Raw genomic sequence first — 16888 nt, forward strand, 5'->3', positions numbered from 1 at the left:
TGCACTCTGTACAAAGCTTATCCCTGAACCCTGCACTCTGTACAAAGCTTATCCCTGAACCCTGCACTCTGTACAAAGCTTATCCCTGAACCCTGCACTCTGTACAAAGCTTATCCCTGAACCCTGCACTCTGTACAAAGCTTATCCCTGAACCCTGCACTCTGTACAAAGCTTATCCCTGAACCCTGCACTCTGTACAAAGCTTATCCCTGAACCCTGCACTCTGTACAAAGCTTATCCCTGAACCCTGCACTCTGTACAAAGCTTATCCCTGAACCCTGCACTCTGTACAAAGTGCACCCCTGAACCCTGCACTCTGTACAAAGTGCACCCCTGAACCCTGCACTTTGAATCTAGCGCACCCCTGAACCCTGCACTTTGAATCTAGCGCACCCCTGAACCCTGCACTCTGTACATAGGGTACAGAGCATACTGTCTGCGTGGATTGTTCTCAAGCTGTGTTATGGAATCTTAATGTCCAGTCAATGGCAAAAAACTGACACTTAACTTGATACTCTATGAAGAATATTTTTTTTTTATTTTGAAGTAAAGCAGCTGGATCTGCAAGCAGTTTAACCAATTTTACCATGTAAAAAAAACTATAGAAAATGGAATTTTATACATACACCCCTGAACCCTGCACTCTGTACAAAGGGCACCCCTGAACCCTGCACTCTGTACAAAGGGCACCCCTGAACCCTGCACTCTGTACAAAGGGCACCCCTGAACCCTGCACCCTGTACAAAGGGCACCCCTGAACCCTGCACTCTGTACAAAGGGCACCCCTGAACCCTGCACTCTGTACAAAGGGCACCCCTGAACCCTGCACTCTGTACAAAGGGCACCCCTGAACCCTGCACTCTGTACAAAGGGCACCCCTGAACCCTGCACTCTGTACAAAGGGCACCCCTGAACCCTGCACTCTGTACAAAGGGCACCCCTGAACCCTGCACTCTGTACAAAGGGCACCCCTGAACCCTGCACTCTGTACAAAGGGCACCCCTGAACCCTGCACTCTGTACAAAGGGCACCCCTGAACCCTGCACTCTGTACAAAGGGCACCCCTGAACCCTGCACTCTGTACAAAGGGCACCCCTGAACCCTGCACTCTGTACAAAGGGCACCCCTGAACCCTGCACTCTGTACAAAGGGCACCCCTGAACCCTGCACTCTGTACAAAGGGCACCCCTGAACCCTGCACTCTGTACAAAGGGCACCCCTGAACCCTGCACTCTGTACAAAGGGCACCCCTGAACCCTGCACTCTGTACAAAGGGCACCCCTGAACCCTGCACTCTGTACAAAGGGCACCCCTGAACCCTGCACTCTGTACAAAGGGCACCCCTGAACCCTGCACTCTGTACAAAGGGCACCCCTGAACCCTGCACTCTGTACAAAGGGCACCCCTGAACCCTGCACTCTGTACAAAGGGCACCCCTGAACCCTGCACTCGGTATCTAGAGCATCCCTGAACCCTGCACCCTGTGCATAGGACACCCCTGAAACTGTACTTGGTATGTCTGGCATTCCTGCACCTATGCTCTGAGTAAAAAAAGCCCTAGATAAATATATATAGTCTTACAGATACAACGGCCCTTTGAGAGCAACCATAATGCTGATGCGGAGATAGAAAAATCCTGGACTGCCGCACTCCATACAAAAACATCTTTATTGAAAAATGAGATTAAAATCCAAAATTGCAGATATGACAAAAAGTGGACACAGCGGGAATAAAATAGCTAACGCATTTCACATTCACAGATTAGCATCTTTGAATGTGAAACGCGTTAGCTATTTTATTCCCGTTATGTCCACTTTTTTTCATGTCTGCAATTTTGGATTTTAATCCCATTTTTCAATAAAGATGTTTTTGTATGGAGTGCGGCAGTCCAGAATTTTTCTATCTCCGCAGACTTGAGCATAGCCAGCACCCAGCACTGTGCAGTAGGGCGGGAGTACTCATGAAAGCACAGAGACTTCACAGAGTGGCATTTCCTTTGTACTATACTGCTGATGCGGCCTGCACTGAAATTGAGTTTAACACCCCTGCCTTAGATGACCCCACACTATATCGTAGATATACAGCTATGAGACTGTGAGTTCAGGAGTGCCTAGACACCCTCATGTTCCATAAAGTGCACTGATATTTTTTTAGGAGGAAAAAATAAAATCTTTCAGGATACTGCTTAGGCACAATTAACAATTTCCTGATGTTCCCTATAACAAAGCAAATCTTCACTCTTTGCCAATGCCTGCCTTTTAAAAACTGCTGATTACCTGTCTGTCTTTGGTGCTGATATTTTCTGAGCCGCTGACCTAGCCTGCAGCTTGTGTATGAATTGGCATTTTTGTCTTGCTGCCTGTCAGTCATATCTGTTCTCAGAAGTTAAAATATAAAACTGGTAATTTTCCTACTTCAGGGCCACAGTCGTCTAGAAGGCCCATGTCAGCCTGAAGGATGTAATTATAAGCCAGCAAAGCCTTTGTGTCAGGATCTTTAGTCTAAGGTCGTGTTTGCATTCGAATGATGAATAAAACAGGGTCAAGTCTATACTCGTTTCCATTCAAAACACATTTCTGTCTAATTCTAGATAAAACAGATACAAATACACTCCATGGTCTGGCCTAATTTGCCCTCTTCTCCCTTACAACACAGCTCAGCATGAAGACCATAAAAACTCATTTATTACACTGAGCTGACAAGTTATTTTGTTGATTTCTTTCTTTTTTTTTATGCAATATTGCTCAACAGACTATTACGCAAAATCATAATTGCTGTCCCCTAGGGTGAGTAAGCTTGTTTACAAAGATAACCACCCCCATGCATGTTATACTCAGAGAAACAATTGAAATGTTCCTGGACAAACCCACAGAACCCCCCTTTTTTTTATACAGGAAAGTTTAACCACTAAAGTGCCAATCTGTATATACCCCTTCATTATTAGGCCATTGTTTAGTTCGCAGTGCTGTGATGGTTTGACTGACAGCTACTTGGTCATGCAACACCCAAACACATTTTATATAATCTTTGAGACAGATAGAGCTTTATTTTTCTTGGTATTCAATACCACTTTTTTTCTATTATGCCCTGTACACACGATCGGACATTGATCGGACATTCCGACAACAAAATCCATGGATTTTTTCAGACGGATGTTGGCTCAAACTTGCTTTGCATACACACGGTGGCACAAAGTTGTCGGAAAATCCGATCGTTTTGAACGCGGTGACGTAAAACACGTCGGGACTATAAACGGGGCAGTAGCCAATAGCTTTCGTCTCTTAATTTATTCTGAGCATGCGTGGCACTTTGTGCATCGGAATTGTCCACACACGGTTGGAATTTCCAACAACAAGCTTCGATTGCACATATTCTGTTGGAAAGTCTGGCCGTGTGTACAGGGCATTACAGTATCTCACAAAAGTGAGTACACCCCTCACATTTTTGTAATGTGAGACCACTGTTATACAAGCTGTACACTCCTTTGTTTCACTTTACATTGTAGCAAAGTGTCATTTCTCCAGTGTTGTCACATGAAAAGATATAATAAAATATTAACAAAAATATGAGGGGTGTACTCACTTTTGTGAGATACTGTATATAAAGGAAAAAAAGACTTTAAAGTAGAAGTCCACCCTAATGCCGCGTATGCACGATCGGATTTTCCGACAACAAATGTTCGATGGAAGCTTGTTGTTGAAAATTCCGACCGTGTGTAGGCTCCATCGGACATTTTCCGTCTGAATTTTCAACAAATAAAATTTGAGATCTGGATCTCAAATTTTCCGAACACAAAATCCGTTCTCGTAAATTCCGATCGTGTGTACACAATTCCGACGCACAAGTTCCACCCATGCTCTGAATCAATTACGAGACAGAAGCGCTCGGTCTGGTAAAACTAGCGTTTGTAATGGAGATAGCACATTCGTCACGCTGCAAATTTTTTACACTTTTAATGCAGCGCATTCTCTTCTTCTTTATAATGCTAGAATAATGAAGTTGTTTTGCTGCTGATATTCACACAGAGTTCTGAAAAAATGATTTCTTTATTATTTCTCGAGATCTCCTGAATAATATTAGTTATTTTTTTCGTCAGATCTCCATAATAATGTTTTGTATTTTTATAGTGATTTTTTTTTTTATCAAGATCTCCTGTTTTATTTATTTTTTTCTAGTGATCTCCATAATATTTTTTTTCGTTTTGTGTGTCAAGTTACCACAACACCATTATTATCTTGTATTTTTTAACCTCAAGGAGGTTGGTTGGTGTCCCTTGTTAATTTGACATTGTATTTTTGAAATGTACCTGCCTACTCGCAAACAAACTGTCCTTTTTGAACTAAAACTCATAGGCAAGTATTTAAAAAAATATAAATAGCCATTTATTATGGGTCATAAAAAAATAAAGAGGAAGGCAACCCTGGATAAACTGGTGAAATTTGCAAAGCCTTTTGTACCCCAGGGCATACATCAAAACTATTTTACAGGCAAAATTGGTGGCCTGAGGAGTCCATATAATAGTGAGCACAATCCGGTCCAGGAGTCCAAGAGATCAGGAACAGCAGCAGATGACATATATGTCCCCAGGCTGTGGTCATACAACAGCCAGCATCTTTTCCAAGACCAGGTGGAACCCAGACTATCACACTCTTGTCTTCCTTAGACGCTTCCTTCCAGGCTGTGGCTCTGGTATTGGAGTTGTGGCAGGAGGTGGAGGAGGACGATGGTCGACCTCCTGGCTGCCACTTACCCCCGCCACCTCCTGGCTGAGGCTTTACTGTGTTTGAAAAAGGGACATAGTTTTAGTTTTTAGTTCATCAATCACACACAATTTTGAGCTCATGACTGTTGCAAATTGAATGTTAACAAATACCAAAGACTATCATTCTGAGCCCAGCATTTTTCATTTTTGTCCCAATCCTTTTTGGCCACTACTGTCTATTGATATGTAAACCACTTTGTTAAATCAGCAATTAGTGATCAATAATAACATCTAGTAAACATCATTCATTTTATGACAAGAAATATTTTGAAAAATGCTCTACCTGACTCAAGCTGGGCTCCTCCACATCTTCCTGGGTGGAAGGCCCAGGTTGGACATCGGAAGCTTCAGCTGAGGTGGAAGGAAGCCTTGAATGAAGAGTGGAGAGTGTCTGGCCGAGGTTCACTCTGGTCTGACAGAAAATGCAGTCTGTCATAGTACCACAGTCTGGGTACATAAACGCCATCTGCTGCTCCTGATCTCTGGGAATTCTGGACCTTTTTTCGCTCCCTAAGATAAGTACTCCTCATGCCACCAATTTTGGCCTTCAAATAGGTGATGCCTGCCATGGGGATCATCGGCTTCACAAATTCAAGCAGTTTCTCCAGCGCTGCCCTCCTTCTTCTTAGCTTATTAAAAAATGGGTGGTTCACCTGCCACAGACAGGGCAGCTCCCTGAACATGTCAATGAATATTGCTAGAAATTCCCTATCAATGAATGGATCCATTTTCTCAGCAAGACACAACACAAGACAAACCCTAATGTCAGGCTAAACTCTTCTAATCTTGTCACAATATAGGCCTCAATCTATAAGCAGTATAGGCCACTGATGCACCAAGTTGAAATTGTACCTTCCTTATTACGTTCGTCGCTTCTGCTACTCCTTCCTCCGCTCACAGATCGTACGTACGACGCACGTGTGTTACACTTTATATACACTGCGCATGCGTGAAAATCCGCACGCCCCTGACATTCTTTCTAGTCTATTCCCTGCCCCTTGTCTTTCGGTGCAGTGGGAGAGCACATGGCGGAGACAGAGCAAGTGCATGCAGACAGTAGCAGCAACGACAAAAGGCCGGAGCCACGAATGTCCCGATCCCGGGGGAGATTTAAGGCCTCAAATATGTCCTTTTATAGAGATGGTGGACATCTTGAAGAGGGCCGACTATGATGGGAAGCATGGACCTTACCCAAACCCAAATGTGAGAAAGGCCAAGATCATGACTAAGGTTCTGAGAAGTCTGCACAGGAATTTTGGGGTACAACGATCCAAGGATCAATTGAGGAAATGCTGGTCAGACCTGAAATTGAGGGAGCACGATCAAGAGAGTTCTTCAAAAAAGTAAGTAGTTGTCGTGTGTTATTATTATTATTACTTACATGCTGCTCCAAGTGCTTTTCTTTAATGTTGTACAGTTTAAAATGGCAACTTTCAGGTTCGTGGGCACATTAATCGTTCGCAGTAAACATCGTTCGTTCGCCCACTAATACAATGTTTTTGGCAGATGCAGGTTAACTACATTTGGTCATGCCCATTTGTATTCAAAGAAGTTTAGTACATTGTTGTCTAGATGGGTCTGTGACTAGAATGAAATGCAAACTTGATTCAGTGTAAGGAGAGGACACTCAGCAGCTGTTTACACATCTGGACGCAGGAGCACTAGTGTGGGACACCAGAACACCTTTTAGGTGCTCCAGTGGATACTAGGGGTGTCTCCATGTGTGAAAATTGGACAAAAAAGGTAAGTATTGCAGCTTTATAAAGGGAAAAAAAATAATGTCTATAGCTTGAAACTCTGCCAAAAATTGTACGACACTTCCAAGCAATGTTTCATATTACTATTTCTCTCCTCAAATATCTGTGTGCTAAGTAAACCTTTTTTTTTTTATTCACATAGGGGAGAAAAGACTCAGGACATCTGAGGACACCAGGGACCCCCCACCTCCTAAAGAAAAGGAAATCCCCCACACCACAACCATAAGATGTGGGGGAAGGAGAGGTTTATGAAGTGGGCGAAATAGTGACCACAACAGGTGAGTGTCTGAGACCACAGCTTCAGGTAATAGATGTATGCCTGCATATTTATAATACATGGTGAGTTTTTTTATTTTAGGTGATGTGGATGTTGTGGAAGAAGAATCTCATTTCACAAGTGCAAGTGCACACGTCCTCATCGGGGAGATCATGGTGTGCAATTGTGATGTACAGAAGATCAAGGAAGACATCAATGATGTGGAAAAAAGGCTCAAAAACATCATTGATGTTTTAGGCAGAATCTAAAAAACCCCAAATTCTTCTATTCTGTTTGTATTTTTATTATTTACACACATTTTAAATATTTTTATGAAAGCCAAATTTTGGAGATGCACAGAGTGTGTCAACATGTGCTATCTGCCATCATGGGTATCAAGGTACGCGTTTTGAGGGTGCAACCCCTTCATTGCAACTAAAGTGGATGAGAGGAAGGGGTTGCACCCCCGAAACACGTCCATTGATCCCCCATGATGGGAGCTAGCACATGTTGACATTAGGCATGGGATCAGGAGGGAAATCCCCATTTTGACTCTCAATTTGTGTGCATGTTCAAAATTTGGCTTTCACAGGGGTGACATCACCCCATCTGATGAAGGTACTATTAACACAGTTTGGAAATACTAATGTCTGATATTGCTTTCACTTTGTCAAAGTTGAACTTTGTAAGTTCCTGAGTTGTGTATTGTTGTATGGTTTTAAACATGCCTGTTTTAACACAAAAAGGCAATTTGTACTGTCGAAAACTAAAATGTTATTACTAAAATATGTTGGTTTGTTCAAAAACCCTTTTCTAACACACATGTGAATGTGCACAGAGTAAAAAGTTTTCTACTCAACAATGTGTGGCTTCTTCTTTCAATGCTCAATATCATTTTTTGGACTAAGTTGGTGTTTACACTGAAATGGGGGTTATTTACTAAATGTAAATCCACTTTGCACTACAAGTGCACTTTCAGTGCAGTTTCAAGTGCACTTTTGCAGTGCACTTGGAGGGCAAACAACTCCCACAGTGCTTTATAATTTGCCACAATCATGCCATTTTCGTGACTCAACAAAATTCATCCATGGTGCTGAAAATGATGTATATTTTTATCAGTAATGCATTACATACATTAACAACAAAAACAAGGTGTGTGTGGCAGACCCACCACATAATAATAGTTCACTCAGGAAGAGATTGTCACCTCATGTATCAAATAAATTACATTTGCACTATTGAAGAAAATGGCCAAAAAAAAAAGCCCATTGGATAACCTAGGAAATAGCTATAAGAAGCACAAGCAGTAAATCAAAGCAAATATTATTTCAGTTTAACTAAAAAAAAATGATTTTAAAAATGTTTATTAAACATTTTCTGGCATATCAATGGCCCCCCTACCCGCAAAGTACTCCATATATTTTATACGGACCTCGCGTGAGCTTTGGGGGGGCAAGCACTGAAAACCAGATACGAACCCACAAGCACAAACTGAAGAGCAGTAATGATCTGAAAAGCACGAGGCTGAAAAGCGCAAATTATCTCTCACCAAACTTCTACTAACATGAGATTAGCAGAAGGAGCCCAAAGGGTGGCACACTGGCGATTGAACTTCCTTTTTCTAGTGCCTTCGTACGTGTTGCACGTCACCGCATTCTTGACGTTCGTAAATTGCGGCAACATTTGTGTGACCGTGTGTATGCAAGACAAGTTTGAGCCAACATTCATCGGAAATAAAACGTGCATTTTCTTTTGGAAAATACGATCGTGTGTACATGGCATAACACTAAAATCCCTGCATCTACAGACATCCACGATCTAACACTAACCTATCTAGTCCTGTAAAGAAGAAATCAGTATACATACCTTTTTTGAAGCCGATCTGGTCCAGTCTCCAGCAGTGGGAGCTCTATAGAGGAGACAGCCAACAACGGCTGTTAAATGAACGGGGAGTGACGTCACCCATAGACTTACTATGGGGCTTCCGTTGTCAGCTGTGTCCTCTGTTCCCGTCTCCACAGCAGAGCCGCAGCCGATGGCTCAGCATGGGATCGGATCGAATCGGCTTCAGAAAAGGTATGTATAGCGAATTCATCTTTACAGGGCTAGTTAGGTTAGTGTTAGATCGTGGATGTCTGAAGATGCAGGGATTTTAGTGTTAGGGTGGACCTCTACTTAAAGTTTTGGTTTGCTTCTTTATTCTTACCTTTTATTTCTTTGGTTAGACCCCCCCCCCCTTCATTTCTCTATTTTTGTTGGGATAGATTTGCCCTTCTATTTGTGCTGGTAACAGAAATTGAGTGATGTCCAAAAGTATAGAGTTGTTACTAGAGTAAGAGGTAAGGGGAAATCATCCACAGGAGAAAAGCTCTCTGTTAACAACTAAGAGGAAATCGCAACGATGCTTGTCACTCAAAAAGGAACATGAGCTTCTTTTGTGCCACAGCGGCGTGCGTTACGATTTGCCGCAATTGCAGCTCGATTTACCATGCGTCAATCATGGCAAAATTTTGGCACGATTGGGGTGCCATTAGAAGTAATGGCATCGCAAACGTGTCCTGTGTTTTGCAGCGATTTGCAATCGCGGAGATTCCATCCATGATCATGTGTGAATAGAGCCTGACCCCGGGTTCACACCTATGCGAATTAGATGTGCGTTTCCCCACATCTAATTCGCATAGTAGGAGAATGTGACCGGCTCCCGAAGGAGCCAGTTCACATATCTCCGGGGCGGCTGCGGAGCACACTGCACAAAAACGCTGTGCGTCTTTGGCTCCGTTTCAGGGCCGAATTCAGGCATAGAATCGGCCCTGATTCATCCCTGAAACAGGGAACAGGGACGCACAGCCCTCCTGTGCGATCCGCAGCCTGTTATAGTGTGAACCCGGGCTGAGACAGAATTTGTAGAGATTTTCCATGATTTCTGTTGAGCCAGGAAGAAAGTGATGGCAAATCTTTCAAGTGGAGCACAGACAATAAAAAATAAAAACAATGATAGGGGTTGTAATGGCTCCCTACTTTATCTAAAACAGGGGTGTCCGACTTTTTGACCTTCCTGGGCCGCATTGGAAGAAGAGGAATTGTCTTGGGCCACACATGAAATTCACTAACAATAAGGAAAGCTGATGAGCAGAAAAAATAATTCTGAAGGTGCTTATAAGATATTTTGGTTCTAATTTTGCCCTTCGTGTGCTTCATCCTTGAAAATAGTTGCTCACAAATAAAGATGCTGCCAAAAACTGATGACATGAATAAGGCATGATTGTGAAGAGTGGGAGATTTTTCTTTGGGAAGATAAAACTTATAAAAGTCCAGTAAAGAGACACTGTCAAATTTTTATTTGGCCACATGTGTAAACGCATTTAAAAAAAACAAAAAAAACAAAAATCAACATTTTTAAGTAAGTTTACGATTTTGTGATGAGCTTCATTCATAGCTGTTTTGTGCCTCATGTGGTCCCTGGGCCACAGGTTGCACACCTCTGATTGAAAACATAAAAAAAGTTTTGGGCATACGCTTTGAATTGAAATTTTATGTATGGTCATTTTTACATAGTTACATTGCTTTAGCTTGAACCAATCTAAATCCCCATACACACTATCAGATTCTCTGCTGATTTTTGTCTTCAGATTTACCAAAACCATGTAGTGCAAGGGCCTGCCTGATTGCATAGAAATTGAAACTCCTAAGGTTTGACCTCATATTATATGGTTTTGGTAACTCTGAAGGACAAAATCAGCAGAAAATCTGATAGTGTGTATGGGGCTTAAGCATTTATATGTTATGCCTGTGGGAACCTGTGGAAGCTGGAAATCATTGTAATAGGAAACATTATTACATTCATCATCACTAACTTCAGGGTCCTGTGCTGAGCATCTGCCTTGCTGCTTACTGAACACAGGAGGCCTCTTGCAGGGCACAGGTGCCATTCAGAAAACACTTCATTTCCTCTTGATGATGCCTCCCCGTCTTCCCACCTTGTACAGTCAGAGAATTTCTTTGCATTCATTTAGAAAATTAAAAGTGTTCCCTAAATGATGCCCATGCCATCCTCCTGTGTTTACAATGTAGAAGACTAGATGCTTGGCATGGCGCCACAGATATGGCACTTACATACTTGTACTGGTCCAAGCTGAAGCAATGTAACTATGTAAAAATTGTCATACCTAAACTTCAACGTGGACGCCAAACATACTTCAGGTTTTTTTTTTGGTGGGTAGCACCAACTGTTCTCACAACATTGTCGGAACACAAACAATGCATGTGATGCTAATCTATGGATATTCCTTATAAGTTGAATTTTTAACCTTTTCTCATTTTAATATTTGCAGGGCGATGCGTGGATCCTGCTTCAGAGAAAGGTAAGTGATCCATGAAGTAGTGTGTGCACTAAATACTTAGATAATTATAGTGGCTGAACTAGTGTGGACAATGGAGGTGCAGCCTATCACAGACACTTGACCTAGGCTCACTGAACAGTTTTCCTTTACTTTTAGATTTGCCATCCTGTTATAAAAGGTAACATGGCCTTTTTGAAATGGCAATTATATTTTCCTGTACAGGAGGGGAAGCGCTTCTCTTGCATGAGAATATTATTAGAAGGAGCCTATATTAGCTACTACAAATTTGGAAGGCAGCACAATCTCATTAATGCGTAATGCCAATCAAAAAGCTATATAATTTTGGATACATTTGTGAAGGGTCTAAGCCTGCATCATCTTTTTTTTTTGTCATCCATGCCTTAGTTTTAGAAATTTTGTATTATATTCTACCTAATAGGTGACAGAGAGAACAGGAACTGAAAGGAAATCTCCTAACTGGGAAATGAAAAAAAAGGCAGGTGATAGATTGCAACAATTGGATCACGATTATGTACAGTGACAGTTGCATGGGTAGTTCTTCGGCAGCTCAAAAGTGACCACTGTTATGCCCCGTACACACGGTCGGACTTTGTTCGGACATTCCGACAACAAAATCCTAGGATTTTTTCCGACGGATGTTGGCTCAAACTTGTCTTGCATACACACGGTCACACAAAGTTGTCGGAAAATCCGATCGTTCTGAACGCGGTGACGTAAAACACGTACGTCGGGACTATAAACGGGGCAGTGGCCAATAGCTTTCATCTCTTTATTTATTCTGAGCATGCGTGGCACTTTGTCCGTCGGATTTGTGTACACACGATCGGAATTTCCGACAACGGATTTTGTTGTCGGAAAATTTTATATCCTGCTCTCAAACTTTGTGTGTCGGAAAATCCGATGGAAAATGTGTGATGGAGCCTACACACGGTCGGAATTTCCGACAACAAGGTCCTATCACAAATTTTTCGTCGGAAAATCCGACCGTGTGTACGGGGCATTATAGTGGGATAGCAACAGTCATTGAACACAAATAAAGCGCTCAAATTAACTCCCCAAAATAATGACCATTAAGTCGTTTTAGTGCTTTACTTGCGTTTAATGACTGTTCCTAAATGGGAACACAAACAGTAATCTGAAAGACATTCTGAACCTTCCCCACTGTAAAAAACAAAAAAAAAAAACATTAGTTGTAAGTTAAGTTGGGCATTCAGGACAAAGTGACATATTTTCTTATAAAAACTTTTCTTCTCTCCTGCTAATACTCACTGCACTCACCACATTTTCCTTCTGCACTCTTCTTCTGTCAGAATACTTGGAAACATGTGGAGGCATTTGACCTTCTCCCAGGATGTGGTGTTCAGGCCTGAGCATCCATTAGCAAGGCCCAAACACTATCACCTTGGGAAGGGAAAAAGGTAATTAATTTTGTGTAAGCTCTGACACAGATCAGTATTTAACTTACAATAGGCAGCTGGATAGCACAGGAAAAGTATCAATGAAAGAGTGACTTATCAAGAGAACCTGTCTATTTTGTGAGTAAAAAAGTCACTTTAAAGAAAGTCTCACTTCCATCTTTATTAATGTGTTCTGTTCCCCAGGGGACAAAGTACATGTCCCATCTGTGCTGTCTTTGGCTGGCTGTGAGGTCGCACAGGGCGCCCATCCTCCAAAGCTATGACTAAGCAACAATGATGTTGTGATGTTGTGAAACGCATCAGTGGTTGTCCTGCTTCTGTTGTCACGTGGACTATTCATTACAATGAAGGCTTTTATCGGAATGCGGCTGTCCAGAATCCATTTCTTCAATATTGCCCATCCTCCATAAACAGCCATCCAGCAATGCAGCTTCTTCATCCCCAAGCACTTGCCTGAGACAAGCATCTCACAAGGAATACAGGTAAAGGGGAGCTTGTAAGCTAAAATGTTCCAGGCAAGCGGGCAAGTGCTTGGAGATGAAGAGAAGTAATGCTTGTCAGTGCAATTGCCTCCTTGCTAGCTGCATTTTCTGACAGCCGTATAAGGAGAAGGGGCATTCTCTATAATCTCACAGCTAACCATAGACAGCACATTCAGAGAACACTTTGCACTTCATCTTGATGACACTGCCTCGGCTTCCCACCTTGTACAGTCAGAGAGTTTCTTTGCATTCATTCAGAAAATTAAAAGTGTTACCTGAATGATGCCCATGCCATCCTCCTGTGTTCACAATGTAGAAGAGTAGATGCTCGGCATATGACCCGGAAGCCAGCAGTGTAGCGGGTTCCCCGCTGACAGCTGACTGTAAAGAAAACATGCCGGCAATTAAAAATGATGAAAAATACCAGCTTGGGGTCCCCCCCAATGTATACCAGGCCCTTGGGGTCTGGTATGGATTTTAAGAGGAACCCTATGCTAAATTAAAAAAAAAATGTGGTGCCCCCAAAACTCATGCCACAGACCCTTATCTGAGCATGCAGCCCAGCAGGTCATGAAAGGGGGATACAAGTGAGAGTCCCCCCTCCTGAACCATACCTGGCCACATGCCCTCAACATTGGGTGGGTGCCTTGGGGCAGCTGTCTTATCGGAATCTGGAAGAACCCTTTATCAAGGGAGCCCCCAGATCCCCCCCCCCCCATGTGAATGAGTATGAGTACCCGTTCACCAAAAAAGTGTCAAAAATAAATAAAAACAGTACACAGGTTTTTGACAAATCCTTTATTAAAAATAATAAAAACAGTGCCCCTGAAGATCCATCGTCAATCATGAAGCCCGCGGCGCCGCCGGACATGAAAAAGGAAGAAAAAAAACCACAGAATGACTGGCTTGCCGTTTGACAGTTCTTATATAGGTCACTGACCCAGCATGCACCAGTTCTAAGCAACTAACCCAGCATGCACAGGTTCTAAGAAATTTTGTTATTTTTCTAAATATTATTAGGGTTTTTGTTCAGTAAAGTCTATTTATTCCAAAATTAAATGTTACAACTAAATCTTTTAAACGACAAACGAACGTTCTAAGAGCGTTCTGAGAATTTTCATACACATTTTCCTAAGACTTTTACTAAGAATTTGCATTCAAAATTCTGTCTATCTATGGCCAGCTTTTTCTTTAGAAAAGTTCAAATCCCCTTTTAAATATTTGTTGTTTCTTGGTTTTGCATTTTGAAACCTCATCTATGTAGAGCCAAAAGTTAATCCCTGTTTATTTTTCCCAGGAACATGTACCGACAATGTCCTGGGATATTGTGATGACTTGCCCTATAGCAAAACCATGTACCCAAATTCATTAGACCATCGATCAAGAGGGGATACAGAATTCAGTGCTGAGTACATCCTGCTGAGTGTCATTGACAATTTGCTAAAAGGAGAATGCAATCCTGACTTGAGGCTTCTGGGATGTGCTGTCCTGGCTCCACGATGTGAGAAGAATAAGATTGTAAAACCATGCAGGAAAATCTGTGAGACTCTAAAGAAGAATTGCCTTCCTGCCTTCGATGCTATTGACATGGCATGGCCTTACTTTCTGGACTGTGATCGCTTCTTTGCAAGTGATGAGGAAGGATGTCATGATCCACTGGAAAAATTAAGAGGTAAGCTATCTACTTGTCTGTCTGTCTATCTATCTATTTGCGTAAAGTAGAACTATAGGCAAAACCTTTTTTATTTTTTTATAGAATAAGGGAGGGGTACAACCCCTGGAAGATTTTTTTGTTTTTTTTGTTTTGCCATCTGTGTACTATTGTGTAGATTTCCCTTCACTTCTTGTCCCATAAGCAAACAGGAAGTGAGAGGAAATCAATGCAAATTAAGGGAATTCCTTGGGGTCCCCAGGTCACCAGAACTAGTGTCTTCATTGGGAGATTTCCCCTCTATTACTTTTTGGGGGTTAACCCAAAATTTGGGATTTTATTTTACTTTCACCTTCAATGATAATGGTAAACAGGACAAACAGTGAAAGTAAATCTCCTTAACGGAAGCACAGACAGCAATAAAAACTGACGAGTTCTAATCCCTCTGCACTGTATTCAAAACAAAAGAAAAAAGTTTTGCCTTACACTTTAAATCTAGAAACAGATTATGGTTCTGGGGTTCAATTAAAAATTCGGGTTACTTCTTTTCTCCTAATTTTGTGGGTGTGTTGAAGAAGGTCCTTTCCTGATGGCTCCATGTCAGCACAGCTGGGAATGGGCTCCGCCCCCCCATGCCTCCAGGACTTAACTCATATAAATTTGAGCCCACCTACAGCCTCAGCGTTCTTCTTTTTTCCTCCTATGCGCAGGACCTAGGTGTGCTCCTCTACCTGGCTGGTCTAAAGGGCTGTCCATCCGTCCATCCATGTGTGGATTAGACTGGGGTTAACAGCCTTGTCTGGGGTCCGCTGGGTCCATGTAAAGTGGGCAGCGGTTGTTGACAGAGTCTCCCCTATGCACGCGCACCCGCGCTGTGCTGGTGTTTATGGTCGGATGACAGGGGTTGGGTGAGCTAAATTTGAAAAATGCTTTGTATCCAAATGAATGCTGCATTGGTGGGTATTATGGTGCCTTGCTCCCTGCAGCCTCTATGCATAGCCTGAGCTCCTCCACAGGGAGTACTCTGCATAATAGGTACACAAAGTAATACTTTGTTCACACATGGCAATAACTTGCTGATGTTTGCTTTACTATTGTGCCATTGTCACAACCCCCTCAAAAGACCAGCATTTCCAGAGAAGGTAGAGGATTCACCTGTAAATGACTACTGGAGCCAGCTATGGCCTGTTGAGATATGGGATTTCCTTTTATATTTCTATGTGCTCTGCAGTTTTTCACCCAAAAAAAGGGGGGAGAAGCATGCTTATGATGTCTACAATTCCCTTTGTTTGCATACATTGCAGAATATTATTGTAATTCTGTTGAAAATCCCTACATTTTTGTTACTGTTCTGAACAAACTTTTTCATTATGTCCTGATTCCTGGTAGGGCAAGGTTTAGCTCATTAACCACCTGGTGAATCAGGGCTGTGGATGGAGGCTTCAGTCTCCCTCTAGCAGTGGTTAACCCTTTAGGGTCTTTTTACTAAGCAAACTACTTTACTGCATTTAATTATTTTTATGGGCTGGTTTGTTAAATGACAGGCAAAACCCTGTGGAAAGGTTATTTATTGGTAATTACCAGTCTCAGAGCAAAACAGCCCTCTTCCGGCTCTTCACTAAAGAAGATGTGGTTGAACATGGCTGTATGAGTCTTGCTTTTGTATGGTTATATGTTCTGGCAATGACCAGAACAGAGGCAAATCAGCCTCTTCAGACTCTCCAAAGGGGAAGATGTGGAGGAACATGACTGTGTGAATCTTGCTTTAATTAAGCAACCAGAGATGAGAATGATGATACCTAGCAGGTTGTCTTATTTATTAAACAAATGGCCAATACACTCATAGGAGTTATTCCCACTTACCCTGTGAAGGGGTTGAATTCTCTGGCAAGGAGCAGTCTCCCAGCCTTCCCAAGCAAATCATCCCTATTCAGACTCTATAAGAGGAATACATGGATGGACATGACAGTATGTATCCTACTGGCTCAAGAAGCCAGGCATAAGGATAACACCTAATAGAATGTCACATTCAATAAACACATTGTCATTACACTCTGAAGGAGTGGTTTCTGCTCACCCTTTGAAAGGGTTATCTGCTCTGGCAATGAGAAGCTGCCTAGCCATACCAGGTGAAACAGCCCATTTTCTGAATTTCCGGATGGACATGACTGCATAATTCTGCTTTGTTCAAGCAACCAAGA

The 16888-nt window shown here is 42.3% G+C and overlaps 1 protein-coding gene across 1 annotated transcript in view; it reads left to right on the forward strand.

Moving 5' to 3' along the window:
- The window catches only part of CPZ (carboxypeptidase Z), a 170873-nt gene that overhangs the window by 14322 nt on the left and 139663 nt on the right, over window positions 1–16888 (forward strand). Inside the window, exons 2-3 of the mRNA XM_073610824.1 lie at window positions 11107–11136; window positions 14334–14708. Coding sequence (XP_073466925.1) covers window positions 11107–11136; window positions 14334–14708 — 405 coding nt within the window. The remainder of the gene's footprint in view (window positions 1–11106; window positions 11137–14333; window positions 14709–16888) is intronic.

Source organism: Aquarana catesbeiana, linkage group LG01 (genome assembly GCF_042186555.1).
Source record: "Aquarana catesbeiana isolate 2022-GZ linkage group LG01, ASM4218655v1, whole genome shotgun sequence".
Taxonomy (NCBI): Eukaryota; Metazoa; Chordata; class Amphibia; order Anura; family Ranidae; genus Aquarana; species Aquarana catesbeiana.